Source organism: Theropithecus gelada, chromosome 9 (assembly GCF_003255815.1).
Source record: "Theropithecus gelada isolate Dixy chromosome 9, Tgel_1.0, whole genome shotgun sequence".
Classification (NCBI taxonomy): Eukaryota; Metazoa; Chordata; class Mammalia; order Primates; family Cercopithecidae; genus Theropithecus; species Theropithecus gelada.
In genome coordinates this window covers 7412696-7429730 of record NC_037677.1, presented here as the reverse complement: position 1 = coordinate 7429730, position 17035 = coordinate 7412696, and the positions used below count along the sequence as shown (strand labels likewise).

The window sequence follows — 17035 nt, the reverse complement described above, 5'->3', positions numbered from 1 at the left end:
GTGTATTAGGGTAAAGGCTACGCTGCAGTACAGAGATGATGAGAGGCAAAGGCTGAAATAAGATAGCCATTTACTTCCCTCTCCTGTAATGGTAACAGGCTAGATCCTGCTCCAGAAAGTCATTCAGGGACCTAAGCTCCTTCTGTTTTATTGCTCTGCTTCCCTCAGGTGTTGTCCTTAATGCTATAGGATTGAAATTCGGTCACTATCACTCTAGTTTTCTAGCCACAAAAAGGGAGAGAGAAAAGAAAGCCAGCATGAATTTTAAGCAAATATTAAGAAGTTGCACATCTCACGCCTACCCATATTCCATTGGGAGGACATAATCACATGGCCATTTGTGGCCTTGATGGAGGCTGGGAAATGTAGTTTGCAGCTCGACGGCCAGAGCTCAATTCTCATGAAAGAAGGGAAAAATGGACTTTCGGGGACAGCTAGCATGTGACCAAAGAAGTACTGTTAACATCCTGATTTTATAGATAAGGAAACTGAAGTTCAGAGAGGTTAAGTCAGATGTCCCAAGACACACAGCCAGGAAGCGACAGAGATGGAAGTCTAATTCCACAGCCTATACTTTGTAGATCTTTTGAAAGGGAATTTTAATTGTCTCCTGACTTAACAAGAAGCAGCCATGTAACTTAACTACAAGAAAAGCAAATGCAAGCAAATGTTATACACACAAACTCACACAAATCAGGTTTCTCAAGTAGGATGTGCTGCTTAAAGCACATCTGGAATTTGTATTTGGTTCTAAGAAAAAGGTTTTTTAAGAGATCCTTTGAGAAATGTAAGTGTGCACAAAGGAAATTTACAAAGAATAGTGAGGGAATCTCAAAACTGTATCACAGGAAGAATAGTTCATGAAACTGGGGATTGATCAGGCTTAAAGGAATCACAGCATTGGTTTTTAAGCATCCAAATGTCTGTTGAAATGGATTAGACTAATTCTGTATTGTTCCAGAGGCAAAACTGAAACCAGTGGGTGGAAATTTCAGGGAGGAAGATTTTAATCTACTAGAAGGAGGTTCTTTCTCATCATGAGAGCAGTTGAAAAACAGCTCAGAAGCCATGTGAGAGAATGCATTCCCTCTCATCAGTGGTGTTCAACCTGCTGCCTCGTGACCTCCTGGCAGAAATATTGTGTGGGGTGCCATGTTGGACTTGATCGCTTCTAAAATCAGACTCATCCCCCTGAGAGTGCATTTTCCTTTAGGACTGTCCTGCCTGCTGTTGGAGCAGGGCCCTGATCTCCCTCTTTCCCTGTGCTTCCACCGCAGGTTCTACGATGAAATCAGGACCCCTCTCCTCTCTGATATCCGCATCGATTATCCCCCCAGCTCAGTGGTGCAGGCCACCAAGACCCTGTTCCCCAACTACTTCAACGGCTCAGAGATCATCATTGCAGGGAAGCTGGTGGACAGGAAGCTGGATCACCTGCACGTGGAGGTCACCGCCAGCAACAGTAAGAAATTCGTCATCCTAAAGACGGATGTGCTTGTGGGACCTCAGAAGGCAGGGAAAGATGTCACAGGAAGCCCCAGGCCTGAAGGCGATGGAGAGGGGGACCCCAACCACATCGAGCGTCTCTGGAGCTACCTCACCACAAAGGAGCTGCTGAGCTCCTGGCTGCAAAGTGACGATGAGCCGGAGAAGGAGCGGCTGCGGCAGCAGGCCCAGGACCTGGCCCTAAGCTACCGCTTCCTCACTCCCTTCACTTCCATGAAGCTGAGGGGGCCGGTCCCGCGCAAGGACGGCCTGGAGGAGGCCCACGGCATGTCGGCCGCCATGGGACCCGAACCGGTGGTGCAGAGCGTGCGAGGAGCTGGCACGCAGCCAGGTACGAGGCACCTGTGCCAGCCAGGTGTGGGGGACGCAGGCCTGAGATGCCACTCACCTCCTCCACAGGGAGCCCCAGCAGGAAGCTGTGTTAGTCCATCTTGCTATAATACTTACAAATAATAACCCAGACTGGGTATAGTAGCTCACGCCTGTAATCCCAGCACTTTGGGAAGCTGAGGTGGGATCACTTGAGGCCATGAGTTCAACACCAGCTTGGGCAACACAGAGAGACCCTGTCTCTACAAAAGAAAAAGAAAATTTAATTATCTATGTATGGTGGAATGCCTGTAGTCTCAGCTACTCAGGAGGCTGAGGAAGGAGGATCAATGGAGCCCGGGAGTTTGAGGCTGCAGTGAGCCATGATGGTACCACTGCTCTCCAACCTGGGTGACAGAGCAAGACCCCGTCTCCAAAAAACAACCAACCAAAAAGCAGTAACGCTGTATAGAGCTCATAGTCTTCAGAGAGTATTGTACACTGTTGTACACACATTGCTGTACACTGTGGCTGTCTAGAGAAATGAGAAAAAGGTGGCATTTGAGTCAGAAATATAGCCTAGTGAGGTCAGTCCATCAATAAACCATCAATAAACTGAGTGCTTGCCAGGTTTCAGGCATGGGCAGAAGCACTGAAATGAACATACCAATGCCCATTTTTCAGTACCTTTCTGTATTTTCAAGCACTTCAGAGTTATGTAGTATAATTTAATTGTATGCTTGATTTTATTTCCCCGAGAGCACGTGGGAAGGACCAAGGTACCGATTCTTGCAAGAATCCGATCTTTACATGTCAGTCTCTGAGAATCCGAACAGATGCAGGCACGGTCAGTCTTGGTGCCATTCTGCTGGGGGTAAGAGTAGAGACCAGAACAAGAGAAAGGAAACAGTGAAACCAAAGCAGGGCATTGTATTCCTGGCAGATCTGCTTGTGGAAAATTGCGTTTCATATGCATCACATTTTTTTGGGTTCCTGTCAAGTTCTGTCTCCTAGGAGAGGAAACAGGTTGATCAGGCCCTACTCCGCACCCCACCAATGCTGTCCCATTTATTCCTCACACTCTAAAGTCTTAGAAAGACCTGGGTGTGGAGAAAGCATGCAGTTAGGATTCACCAACCTTCCTGAGCAGCTGTGAGGCCTGAGGCAGGTGTCTCAACTTCTCTGAGCTTCCGTTCCCACTCCCCAGCCCTGAACACGGAGATAATCATAATTTCCCTGCAGGGCTGTTGTAAGGACTACATATGGAATGCCATGGGCACACAGTGAGTTTTGCACAAATGTCAGACACGCCTTCCATGGAGGCATGGAATACCAGAAATTTACTGATAAGTTCTGTCCCCGATAGCGAGGTTACAGTTGACGCGGCTATTTCAGAAAGGATGGAGCTTGTCTTGGCAAAACTTACACAATTTTTGCTGTGATTAAAAGCATGTGGCAGGATGCCATCACTTTCTACTCATGAGATCCATGCCACATCCAGGAAAAATGGCTTTCTGAATAAGATCTTGATGACAGGTCATCAGCGCAAATCTCCACAGCTTCAGGAGAGATCAGACCCAGGTGATCTCTGTCCAGAAAGACAGAAGAGATAACCAACTGATTACTCAAAAGGGTTTTTTTTTTTTTTTTTTTTTTTTTTTGAAAGAAAATTCTTCCTTTCCTTAAAGCTCTGATGGTTTTTAAATTTAAATTTAAATTTTTTTTGAGAGTTGGTGGCAGCTGCCACTCCTCAAAGCAGTCATCCAGTCATCCATCCTCTTTCCTGGCAAATCTGCGTTCTGCCCAGATCATGCTGGTCAAGACCAGTCTTGAGAAGCGGGTGCTTCAAGAATGTTTCGAGACCTCACTCGTTAATTTCTGGGAGCAGTAAAAACCAGAGAAGAGGAGCACAATTTTGCTAGTACTAACAATTTGACATAAGTTATTGATTTTATTTATAGATATGAATTACTTTTAGGTTATTCTTTCATTGAATATTCAGAGCACCAGTACTTTGAAATACAGAGTGTTTCAAAATCTTCTGCTTTGTGAATTCCACCGCACACGTAGCTACAGACACTGGATTGTAACTGTACCTCTTTTTTTACATTGTTGTTTGTTTTTGTTTTTATCATGAACGTAAAATTTACCACCTTACCCATTTTTAAGCGTACAGTTCAATGCTGGTAAGTGATGTTAAGTATATTGACACTGTGATGAAACAGATCTCTAGAACTTTTCCATCTTGCACATCCAAAATTCTACAGGCCCACTGAACAACTCATTTCTCCCTTCCCCTATAAATATATCTCAAGTGTGATAAAATATTTTCCCCTATAATATACACAAAAATAACAGAAAAGAATAGTATCTAATTCGTAGAAGAATAAAATAATTAATCCTGCACACTTTACACTCCACTTGTGTAGCTTCTATTATTTTCTTTTCTTTTCTTGTCTTTTCTTTTTTGAGACAGTCTCACTCTGTTAACCAGCCTGGAGTGCAGTGGTGCAATCATGGCTCACTGCAGCCTCAATCTCCTGGGCTCAAGTGATCCTCCCACCTCGGCCTCCCAAGAAGCTGGGACTACAGACGTGTACCACCTTGTTGGGCTAATTTTTTTTTTTTTTTTGGTAAGACAGGGTGTCACTATATTGCCCAGGCTGGTCTCGAACTCCTGGGTTCCAGTGATCCTCCCACCTTGGCCTCCCAAAGCACTGGGATTATGGACATGAGCCACCATGCCTGGCTTTTGTGTTTTGAGGCCAAGCTGCCTTTTTAAGACTGATGATGTTTTAAAGGGTTTTTTGATTCTTTAAGCTATTACAAATGTACCTAAAAGCTGTATTTTAGTCATTTCTACTCTCTCCCTTTGTACCTCTCTCTTCATCTTCTTTAATGAATGACCGTGATGTTCTCTTCCTTCTCCTTTTTAGGACCTTTGCTGGAGAAGCCATACCAGCCAAGAATTAAAATCTCTAAAACATCAGGTAAAGAAAAGGATGCGGTTGTGTGTGGATTGAGAGTAAGAGATGTTTAAAAAGTCTGAAACCAGGCCAGGTGTGGTGACTCATGCCTGTAATCCCAGCACTGTGGGAGGCTGAGGTGGGTGTATTGCTTGAGGTCAGGAGTTCAAGACCAGCCTGGCCAACATGGTGTGAAACCTCCTCTCTACTAAAAATACAAAAATTAGCCAGGTGTGGTGGCAGGGGCCTGTAGGGGAGGCCGAGACAGGAGAATTGCTGGAACCTGGGAAGTTGAGGGTTCAGTGAGCCAAGATCACGCCACTGCATTCCAGCCTGGACTACAAGAGTGAAACTCTGTCTTAAAAAAAAAGAGTGTAAAACCAAGAATTCCATGAAGTCAGTTAAAAATACCAGCTCATTCAGCAACGTATCAAGCCCACAATGTGAGGCAGAGCCTGAGAATTGCAGCTGTCATGAAACCATCGCATAAACACTGTGGAGATAGCACAGTCCCCAGGAATCCTGGCAGGAAACCCGATGGAAGAGTAGATGGGTGGCAGAGGCACATTCTGACCCTTACTGAGTTTGGAAGACATTGTTTTAGAGATCGGGAACGTGCATCCTTCCAGCCTCTGCTGTGACAAACATAAAATGGTGCTACCAAAATAAAAACGTCTGGTGTGACAGGCAGGCTTTGTTTTTGTTTGCATTTTTTTCAGTTCGTGGTTTCGGAAGGGAAGAACAGATTTTTTTCAAATGTCATGAAATTTCCTTTTGCCAGCTTCCTGGGACTGTAATAAAAATTCAGAGGGAACAACCTATGACTTGGTTTTGTTCTGCTGTGTCCACGTCATCCTCTGGATGTCTCGATTATGGCCTTTCTGCTGCTGTGCTGTACGTGCAAGCTCCTAAAACCAGGGACATCCCAGAAATTAGCCGTGGATATAGAGTCTGCACAGTCTCCAGGAGACGGACTGTAATTCCTTTGAACACACACGTAGGCTTTATGGAATGCCAGAAAAGCTTCCTCTTGGATGCTGCCTGGAGTAATGCCTTTTTGACCCCTCCCTACTTTTTTGGATCAAGCACTATCTTTCCTTGTAAAGAGATTTGGACGATTTGAGTAGAAATGGTGTGGTATGTGCACACAGAAACTCTCAGAAAACTGTCAGATGAGCTAGACGGTTGCCCTCTGTCTCCATGGGTCCTGCATCCCAAGGATCAAACCAAGAGCAGATTGGAAATACGTGAAAAAGGAATTGCATCTGTATTGAATGTGCACGGACTTTTTTTCTTGTCTTTATTCCTTAAACGACATAGTGTAACAACTATTTACATCGCATTCCCTTTGCATTAGTTGTTATAAGTAACCTAGAGATGATTTAAAGTGTATGGAAAGGCTGCGGGCAGTGGCTAAAGTCTGTAATCCCAGCACTTTGGGAGGCCAACGTAGGTGGATCATCTGAGGTCAGGAGTTCGAGACCAGCCTGGCCAACATGGTGAAACCCCATCTCTACTAAAAACACAATAATTAGCTGGGCATGGTGGTGCACACCTGTAATCCCAGCTACTCAGGAGGCTAAGGCAGGAGAATCGCTTGAACCCAGGAGGCAGAGATTGCAGTGAGCCGAGATTGCACCATTGCACGCCAGCCTGGGTGACAGAGTGAGCCTCCATCTCAATAAATAAATAAAAATAAATTAAAAATAAAATGAAGGCTCTGCGAAGGTTACATACAGATACTACACCATTGTATGTTGGGGACCTGAGTACACATGGATTTTAGTATCTGCGGGGGTCCTGAAACTAATCCCCCATGGACACCGAAAGACAACTGTGCGTGCCTGAAAAAACGCCAGCAATGTGGGTGAGAACTTTGATCTCCTCTGGGGGCCGGTTTTTCCCCATCAGCAAAAGACCACCACCTTGAATTTCTTCATACATTGCAATTTTCCGGGAAGTTGAGGCGCTTCCCAGGGAGAGCAGCCAGATCCTCTCAAGGGCCCTTCTCAGGGATGCTGGGGCAGAAAGGGTTTCTCAGCAGTGAATGCAGGGATGTTAGTTTGTTGCAGCGTGAAAGCCGACTCTGTCTGGCTCGTGCCTATACTGTGCACAGCATGCATGCAGACACATCCATGTGCACGGAAAGCAGAGAGGCATTCAAGAAACAAGTAGGCTGGTGCAGTGGCTCACGCCAGTAATCCCAGCACTTTGGGAGGCTGAGGTGGGTGGAATGCTTGAACCCAGGAGTTTGAGACCAGCCTAGGCAACATAGTAAGACCCTGTCCTTACAAAAAATAAAAAATTAGCCCGGCATGGTGGCACCTGCCTGTAGTCCCAGCTACTCAGGAGGCTGAGGTGGGAGGACCATTTGAGCCCAGGAGTTTGAGGCTGCAGTGAGCTATGATTGCAGCACTGTGCTCCAGTCTGGTCAGCAGAGTGGGACCCTGTCTCAATAAAATAAAAATAAAATAAACAAATTGCACTTGGAATATAAATTAGAAGGTAAATTTCCAATCTAGTAAGAGAATTGATATAGATTCTCAAGAAATCTTTTATTTGTATAATAAAAGGCAAGACTGTTCACCTTTAACAGGTGAAAATGAGGACAGACAAGAACTGTCAGCTGAACTTTGTGGTGTCATCTGTGGACAGAAACTTCAGAGCAGTGAAGTCGGTGTGACCCAAAGGAGGGGTTTCCGGCAGTACCCTGACTGTGTGCCTGGCCACCTACTCACTTGTTGCTTCGCTTGCCCCTGCATCTAAGCTGGGCATGGCTCTCAGTGCCTGCGTGCAGGGGTGGCATACAGCTGACGCTGCGAATGAGCCTGGGATAGCCTATGGCTTCCTGGGAGAAGCAGCACGGTAGATCTCCCGTCATAGGCGAGGAAAGTCCTCTGCGTCTGTGCCAGTAAAGGAGAAAGCAAATAGCAAGGGATGTTTGCCTGGGGAATGGAAGCATGGGGACTGAGTACCAGCAGAGGGTGTGTAGGGATCTCTCTTTCCTTCTCCTCTCACCTCTGGAGGCTTAGGTGTCTATACTGAGCTTAGGTGTGATAAAAGGAGCATTATATTGGAATTTAGAAGACCTGAAGTCAAATGTTTACTGCGAACTCACTGGGCAATTTTGGGGAATCGTTTCCCTCCCACTCATCTTCCTCATCTGGAAATTGAGGACACTTCCTTCCAGTATCGTTTTCAGGATTCAATAAAATCATTGATTGGCGTGAAGCTGGGAGGCGGAGCTTGCAGTGAGCCGAGATCGTGCCACTGTACTCGAGCCTGCAACCTGGGTGACAGAGCGAGACTCCGTCTCAAAAAAAAAATAATTAAAATAAAATAACGTCATTCATGAGAAAATAGAGAGTAGCACCTACACAAGGAAGGTACTTAATAAGTGTCTTTCTTTTTCTCTCCTTTTTCTTCTGCTCTGGCAGTGGATGGCGATCCCCACTTTGTTGTGGATTTCCCCCTGAGCAAACTCACTGTGTGCTTCAATATTGATGGGCAGCCCGGGGACATCCTCAGGCTGGTCTCTGATCACATGGACTCTGGTAAGTTCTACCTTCCACTGTAGCATCCGGGCAAGAAGAGGTAGGTACTGCATCCGCCTCTGTTCTTCAGATGGATGTCCAGTGATCTGAGGGCCACCTGATAGATGCTCAGTGAGTGTTGTCGGTGGTTAAGGGAAGTGCACGGCGCTCCTGGACTTACGCATCTGCCTCCCTGCTTTATGACAAGTGCCGCCTGGCCTTGGGCTCGTGCCTTCGGAGTTGTTTCCCTTGTGAAATGGAAATAGGGACACTCTATTGGCCTAACAAAGCCATATAAAGTGGATCAAATGAAACTGGATGTGAAGTTGTTTTGTAAATGCTTAAGTGCTTTAGAAATCCACTGTGTAGGCTGGGCGCGGTGGCTCATGCCTGTAATCCCAGTACTTTGGGAGGCTGAGGCGGACGGATCACCTGAGGTCAGGAGTTCAAGACCAGCTTGGCCAACATGGTAAAACCCCGTCTGTACTAAAAAATACAAAAAAATTAGCCGGGCATAGTGGTGGGCACCTGAGATCCCAGCTACTCGGGAGGCTGAGGCAGGAGAATCTCTTGAACCCAGGAGGCGGAGGTTGCAGTGAGCTGAGATCACTCCAGCCTGGTGACAAGAGCGAAACTCTTATCTCAAAAAAAAAAAAAAAAAAAAAAAAGAAATCCATTATGTATTATTGTGTATTATTGTCATAGTGTCTATCCATTCAAAAGTTGTGGTGCCAGGGAGGCCAGGGTTCTAAACTCATGTCAGTTTCTTGATGACTTACACAGGACGCTCAGCTGTGAATCCACAGCTCTGTGTGCTGTGAACGTGTATGGTCAAAGGGGCTCTATGGACCCTGTCGGTCTGTAGAGGGCCTGGGTGAAAGAGATTAGCACAGAGAAGGCATTTCAAGTTCAATGCAGGTAATCAGCCATATCCAGCTCTGTGAGGACAAGCTTTGGAGTGGGTACCCTGGCACTTCTTACTGCCAAGAACGTGAGTGTCTTGGAATGTTGGGTTGCACAGGGTCCCCTGGCAGGTGACGTGTGATGCGATTATGTAGAGTTTGATCCTGGGGTTCGTTCAACACATTGTTTTCTTGCGGGACTTTATAGCCTCAGAGCTAAATCTCTACTGTTTCTTACTTCGAAGGGCTCAGGAGCAAGATAGGACCTAATTGTGTATGCCCTTGGAAATACCTCCTATTCTAGGAGCAGTTCCCATGGTTTCTGTCTTCCGCGAGATGTCCGTGATGGGAACTCAGCCCAAAAATGCTTAGGACTTTGAGGCTGGAAGAGCATAGGCTCTTCTCGTGCTGGGATTTCTCCCCTCCCCTGACCCCTTGCCCCAGAGAAGGCCCTTTTTTCCTTGAATGTCTAAGAAGTTTTATTGGGAAGATTATTCTCAAAGCAGAGAAAACAAGAGTTAATTATATAGCAATCTTTTCTTATTGCAAATTGCTGCTTTGCCTGAGAGCAAAACGCATTTAACATGCATCGCCTAATTCAGCCCCAAACATCTCTAGTGCAGTTGCCATCTGTTTGCTATTCAGCCAGACAGCACGGAACCCTGGGGCTTGGTTCACAAGCCTTGCTCAAGTCCAGAAAAGCCCCAGTGGTGTTCAGAATGATGAAGAAAAAAAGAAATGAGTTGATTTGATAGCAGTTTACAATTTACACAAATGCTACCTCCTGGGATCCTCACAAAAATTCTCTTAGGTTTTATATCTGTCCATCCATTTTACAGATAAGGAAATGGAGGCAGGTTTTTTTTTTCTTTTTTGAGATGGGGTTTCACTCTGTCGCCCAGGCTGCAGTGAAGTGGTGCCATCTGGGCTCACTGCAATCTCCACCTCCTGGGTTCAAGTAGTGATTCTCCTGCTTCAGCCTCCCCAGAAACTGGGATTACAGGTGTTTTTTTTTTTTTTTTTTCCTGACTTGTCTAAGGATGAACACCTAAGTGGAGGAAGAACTTGAGTTTTTGGACTAAAAACAAAACAAAAAGCTAACTTTGCAGTCTCCCACACTGCTCAGTGGCATCGTAAGATGTCCGAATTAGGATCAGCAGCCTCTGGTGGATACGAAATACACATCAGGGTCATACAAGGGTTCTTACCACTACCGCCACACTGGAAGGAAACCAGACGAACATGGTAAGCTGTGTGTAGATGCACAAATACTTATCTTCGTGCCTCCTTCTACGGTATCTTGACCCAAACCTACATCCTCCCGCCTCTATCCCAAGATATTGGTCAGACAACAGTAAAAAATCCACACATAACTTTACGCTTTCCCTCATCCATTCACTCAGTAACCACTGAGTGGCTTCTGTGTGTAAGTCCGACAATGTTTTTGGTACTAGAGATACAAAGATAAGCCCAAAGGAGGAGGGAAATTCTAACTTGATGTGTTGGGCAGGGATAGATTTTTTCTTCCTTTTTTTTGTTTTTGTGAGAGAGGATCTTACTCTGGAGCCCAGGATGGAGTGCAGTGGTGTACTCACAGCTCACGGCAGCCTTGAGCTCCTGGGCTCCTGGGAACGCCTGGGCTCAAGCGAACTAGCTGGGACTACAGGCATGCACCACTATGCCCAGCTAATTTTTTATTTTTAGTAGAGACAGGGTCTCTCTGTGTTGCCCAGGCTGGTCTTGAACTCCTGGCCTCAAGCAGTCCACCTGCCCTGGCCTCCCAAGTGCTGGGATGACAGGCGTGAGCCACCGCTCCCGGCCAGATTTTCTAACCTTGTTCTTTTCCCCTTGGCCTTTGAGGTGTGACAGTGAATGGAGAGTTAATCGGGGCACCCGCCCCTCCAAATGGCCATAAGAAACAGCGCACTTACTTCCGCACCATCACCATCCTCGTCAACAAACCAGAGAGATCTTACCTCGAGATCACACCGAGCAGAGTCATCCTGGATGGTGGGGACAGGCTGGTGCTCCCCTGCAACCAGAGTGTGGTGGTGGGGAGCCGGGGGCTGGAGGTATCCGTGTCTGCCAATGCCAATGTCACGGTCACCATCCAGGGCTCCATAGCCTTTGTCATCCTCATCCACCTCTACAAAAAGCCGGCGCCCTTCCAGCGACACCACCTGGGTTTCTACATCGCCAACAGCGAAGGCCTCTCCAGCAACTGCCACGGACTGCTAGGTGGGAAGCTGTGCTCTCCTCACGCTGGGTGTAGAGGACAGAGTTAAATTTCCCAAGCAAAGCCGGTATTGCCAGCACCTTTAGTTCGATTGAGAAATTCAATAGGAATGTGGTTTTTATTATATATACAGTCAGCATATGTATGTATGTATGTGTGTGCGTATATATACAGTCTATACGTGTACATAATATATATGTATACACAGACTGCATGTGTGTATGTATATATACAGTCTAAATACATATATACAATCTATATGTATGTATATATAGTCTACATAATGTATTATACATATACATGTATATATGTATTATATATACAGTCTGTACGTGTGTATATATGTATACACAGACTGATATGTATGTATATATACATATACATTATATATCAGTCTATATACATGTATATATATACACAGTCTGTGTATATGTGTATATATGTATACAGCATGTATGTATGCAGTGTGTATGTATGGTATGTATATATACATATAGTCTGTGTGTGTGTATATATAGTCTGTATGGTGTGTGTATATACACCCAGTCTGTATATGTGTGTATATATACAGTCTATGTATATATGTGTGTATATGTATATATGTATGTATACAGTATGAATGTGTATATATGTATACAGTCTATGTATTTATGGTGCATGTGTATATACGCAGTCTGTATATGTGTGTGTGTGTGTATACGCAGTCTGTATGTGTGTATATATACAGTCTGTATGTATATATATGTACATATTGTATGTATTCACACACACACAGAGTCATGCCTTGCTTAATGACAGGGATACATTCTGAGAAATGCATCGTTAGGTGATTTGGTCGCTATATGACCATCTAGAATATCCTTACACAAACCTCTCTAGATAGTGTAGTCTACTACCCACCCAGCTAGGCTCTGTGGTGTCTCCTATTGCTCCCAGGCTACAAACCTGTACAGCGTGTGACTGCATGGAATACTGCAGGCAATTGCAACATGTTCATAAGTATTTGTTTATCTAAACGTATCTAGACATAGAAAAGGTACACTAAAAATACGCTATTATAATCCTATGGGACCACCATCATATTTTCAGTCCATCATTGATTGAAATGTCATGATGTGGTGCATGACTGTATATGTAATATGAAAATTACATATGTAATATGAAAATTAGATCACTACATATGTAATATGAAAATTAGATTTCTTCCTGGGCTTTCTGGGCTAAGAATGGGCTTTATAAACCAGTAGTTCTCTTTAGACTTCTGGGAAAATGAATGAGGAATTGGAGTGTAGTCACCTGAGGATCCAGTTCCTTTGCTCTCAGCAAGAAGACACAGACACGAGGCAGCCCTGCCCAGCGCCCAGCCTGAGCAACACCCCCACCAGGGGAGGTACCCACGTGGCTGTGCACAGCAGGCGGGCCATTCTACCCAGCTTTCTTCAACGAGCAATTTTGCATGGGCCGCTTGCACAAAAATAAAGAGCAAGCCATTGTCAGGGCTCAGTTTAGTAGGCAGGATTTCCTGACTCTTGAGCTGGCTGTATTTCGTGGGGCCTGGCGGCCCAGTGTGAGCTCCCTTTGCAGACACAGCTCTTTATTCCTGTGGCCTGAGCAGTGCTGCCATCGGACCCGGAGAGTCCTGAGGATGAGGGTCAGAGACGAGCTGAGCTGACTGCTTTCCATCCTGCACCCAACACAGACCTGAGGCTGATAGAAAGGAGGCGGGCCTGTGACTGGGGAGAGGACAGAGGGAAGACGGAACACTACTTCCCTCTTTTATCTGCCCCATCCTGTCCTCTGGACTCAGTAGGAGACCATGGTTATCGCTATTTGTAGGTTAGGCAACTTTCTAGTGTTAGCAACTGGGAAGCTTCCAGCAGTCGTGGGTAAATCCCATGGTGTGGATAAATCCTCAGCTCTCTCCTCCCTGCCCCCAGAACACGTGTTCTTCCATGACACCAGAAAATGTCTCCGCTCCTGCTGGGAGAGTCCAGTCTCGGGCTGTGGCCAATTGTAAGGCTTGCCGCCACTGATAGCACTGAAGCTGGATTTCAGCACGAGGTTTCTGCATTTGACTGAGACCCGATGCTTTGCTTTGTCCTCCCAGGTCAGTTCCTGAACCAGGATGCCAGACTCACGGAAGACCCTGCGGGGCCCAGCCAGAGCCCCACTCACCTTCTGCTCCTTCAGGCGGGAGAGGGGCCTGAGGCCGTCCTAAAGGTGAAAGGCCACCAAGTCCCAGTGGTCTGGAAGCAAAGGAAGATCTACAATGGGGAAGAGCAGATAGACTGCTGGTTTGCCAGGAACAACGCCGCCAAACTGATTGACGGGGAGTACAAGGATTACCTGGCCTCCCATCCGTTTGACACAGGGATGACGCTTGGCCGGGGAACGTCCAGGGAGCTCTGAAGCTGGCAGCCTTAATGATGCAAGTGCATGAAGGACCGTGATGTGGGGAGGCCATGGGGCAGCTCTTTTCATGGCTTGTACATGCTTCAGCTCCTGGCAATTAGCTGGACTCCGTGACCCACCCCTGGTGCAGCATAGATCCGACGTCTGTCTGGGCAAAGGGTAGGGGCGGGAAGCCTGAGTGCAAATGTCATTTCTCTCTACTCCCTCTTCCTGCCTCTCCCCACCCTGCCCACATCCACGGAGGGGAGAAAGGTCATAGCTAAATGCAACAAAGTCTGTATCTTGTCCCAACCTGCTTATCTGTTCTGTTAGCCTGTCATAAAGTAAGCCTTTCTGGCGAAGGAAGGTTGCTATGAAACTTGTTTTCTTGGTGGAAATGGCCAAGTTTGGGGACTGTGCTTTTTGCCTTACACTAATGCTTAGAAAGCTGTCTTTTCAGTGGTGTTGCAGCCCCCAGATGTGTGGCCAACCTCTGCTACAAAGGAATCTCTCACTGAGTCCAGGCCACCAATCATGCAAATAGCCCATACGTTTGATCGCTGTAAACCATGAAGTCTTTTCTTATGAGAGGTTTTTCTTCTGCTGTGGTATCTTGCCCTTAAAAATTAGTTTTCATTAAAAGGAAATTTGATTGAAAATAGAAACATCTACAGCTCAGATACTGATCTCTTTCTAATGGGCTTTGTAAACCACGTGACTTTGTTAATGGCTCTTCTCCAGTTTGTTCCAATAAGCTAAAGGCTTTTAACACACAGGACAACTCCATGTGGTTGATTTTACTGGCGTGTCTTGGTGCTGAAGAGTTGGCCAAGTGAATGTGATGCATCTTTTACTTGGAGCTCTCCTGCCTTTGTCATAGTTCCCAGACCTTGTTTCCTTGTGGTCCTCCAGGAGGTAATCAGTTACATGTGCACAGTGCTAGGACGGGAGGCAGAGCCGGCTCGGAGAAGGTCCACCGGCCCACCTATCACAGGAAGCGTGTCAGTGCTTAGAAAATCGAGGACTTCCAGCTTCCTTCATGTCAGATAGAAAAAAAGCCAGGAAACCAGCATGAACAGGGGCTCTGGTTCCAAAACTTGGACAAACCTGATGCCCTAAGGAAAAGGGTAAGATCAGAGGGGGCTTCCAGAGCCAATGAACGTCACTCTTCAGCAGACAGATACTGGGAGCGCTTGGGCAGAGAAAGACTGTGGTCAGGGAAGTGGAATGTTTCTATGCGGGCCAGAGTTCAAGGCTCGGGCTGGCCTCACAAGAGGCTTCTTCCATGGGGCTTGACACCAGAGCAGCCCCCGCGTGAAATGCGAAGGCATGCTTAGCACTGGGAGGGATACCTGAGTTAAGAAATTGTTTATCATGTTTGCCTTCCCTGGGGAAAGATTCTGGCAGTAAAATGACATCCACATGTTCCTGTTGGACGCAGCGGCTTCGGAACGAGTTAGCGCTGGGGGACTCTCCGGGCTTGTCTCTTGCTTTGTGAACCCTCCACACCAGGGCCTGTCTGCTGTGCTATTTATTTGCCTTCCGTCTTCCCAAACTCAGCTGCCTGTGTTCATGCCAGAGGTGCAGAGGCTGCCAGCCAGTGCTGCTGACAGATGCTTTCAGACTGTAGAGCTCAGAGAAAGGGAGCGGGAGCTAGAGGTAGCCAGGGGCTGGCCAGGCTCCCTGGGGCCTTCCTATTATGTAAATCCCAGCCGGACAGACAGCCCTGGAGCCAGGTGGCCCCGTCCCCTGTGGAGCACTTGGAGCAGTGATCTGTTGTTCCAGGTGTTTAAGTCTTGACACTGCAGAAAAGAGGACGTTATTAGGAAAGAGCAGTTCTACTGCCTCTGCTGCTACTTTAAGAGCTGAGAGAAACATTGCAATGAGATACCCATAGCTAACTCGCCTGCTCAGAAAAAAAATTTAAAAGTATCAAAGTTGAGCTTTTATTTTTAAAAATTATATTTTACTTTAGACAAATATCACCTTTTTTCCTCTTCCTCTTTAGGTGTAGATTTTTTTTTTTTTTTTTCTGCAAATGGGGTCAGTACCTGAAAGCCCCAAACCCCATACCGAGGTTACAGTTAGGAACTTTGCATTTGATTAAAAAAAATAGTATTTTCTGTTGTCCACATGTGTTGTAACAAGCTCTTTAAATGCAGGGGAAGGGAGAAATTCTCAGGGAAACTGAGGCAGAGAGTGCCACGGAGTGGTTTTTGCCAGGTTATACAACATACTTAATGCAGGGCTACACTGAACCTCCAGAATCGTTTTGTTTGCTTTGACACTGTTTCACCATCTGGGCAATCATTTATTCTCCTTGAGCATTTATAAACCAGGGTGAGGGTTGTTCCTAAATGAGAGATTGAATGAGATGAAGAAGTATGTCATAATTAGAGGAGATAAATCTCCTTGTTATCACAGTAGTTAATGTGTCATAATCACCGACTAACTGGGACCTTGAACAAGTCAGCATCTCTGCCTTTCAGTCCCCTCCCTTGTCTAAAAATGAGAGGTATCTGGATGAGTCGTCTTGAAGGATCTTCTCATTTAAAGTTTCACATTCCTAAAATGAAATGGACTGAAAATGAAGGAACACTGTTCTTTATCCTCCCCTGACCCCCCACAGCCCCATGCTAGGTGCACCATCTTCCTCCATTTGACTTTTTAATTGTTTTAAAATGCTTTACAACTTCAGGCTAAAGGGAGGGGATGTTGGGAGGAGAAACCATCAGAAGATTCCCTCGGTGCTGCAACTGTGCTGAGGAGGCCAGGGACTGGGAATCGGAGTGAGCGCCTCTGTGTTTCTTTAGGGAGTAACATTCAACATTTAATTGAATCATGTATCCTCATAGGTGGATTAGGAACAGGATTCATTCCTTTACATTTATGTTTTGGCTAAACTACATGCCTTGAATTGAGTGTATATGTCTTCCCCAAATCCATATGTTGAAGCTTAAATCCTGAATGTGATGGTTCTTGGAATTGGGACCTCTGGAAAGTTATTAGGTCTTGAGGGCAGAGCCCTCACAAATGAGATTAAGGCCCTTATAGGAAGAGACTTGGGGCCAGGTGCAGTGGCTCATGCCTGTAATCCCAGCATTTTGGGAGGCCGAGGCAGGCAGATCATGAAGTCAGGAGATCAAGACCATCTTGGCCAACATGGTGAAACCCTGTCTCCACTAAAAGCAC

The 17035-nt window shown here is 46.1% G+C and overlaps 1 protein-coding gene across 2 annotated transcripts in view; it reads left to right on the top strand.

Annotated features, from left to right (window-relative positions):
- Positions 1–14523, top strand: part of ITIH5 (inter-alpha-trypsin inhibitor heavy chain family member 5) — a 100520-nt gene extending 85997 nt beyond the window's left edge. For both annotated transcript variants that reach the window (XM_025397285.1, XM_025397286.1), the window contains 5 exons: positions 1278–1837; positions 4752–4805; positions 8219–8335; positions 11077–11454; positions 13560–14523. In XM_025397285.1, coding sequence (XP_025253070.1) covers positions 1278–1837; positions 4752–4805; positions 8219–8335; positions 11077–11454; positions 13560–13861 — 1411 coding nt within the window. In that variant the 3' untranslated portion in view covers positions 13862–14523. The remainder of the gene's footprint in view (positions 1–1277; positions 1838–4751; positions 4806–8218; positions 8336–11076; positions 11455–13559) is intronic.
- Positions 14524–17035: the final 2512 nt, after the last annotated feature.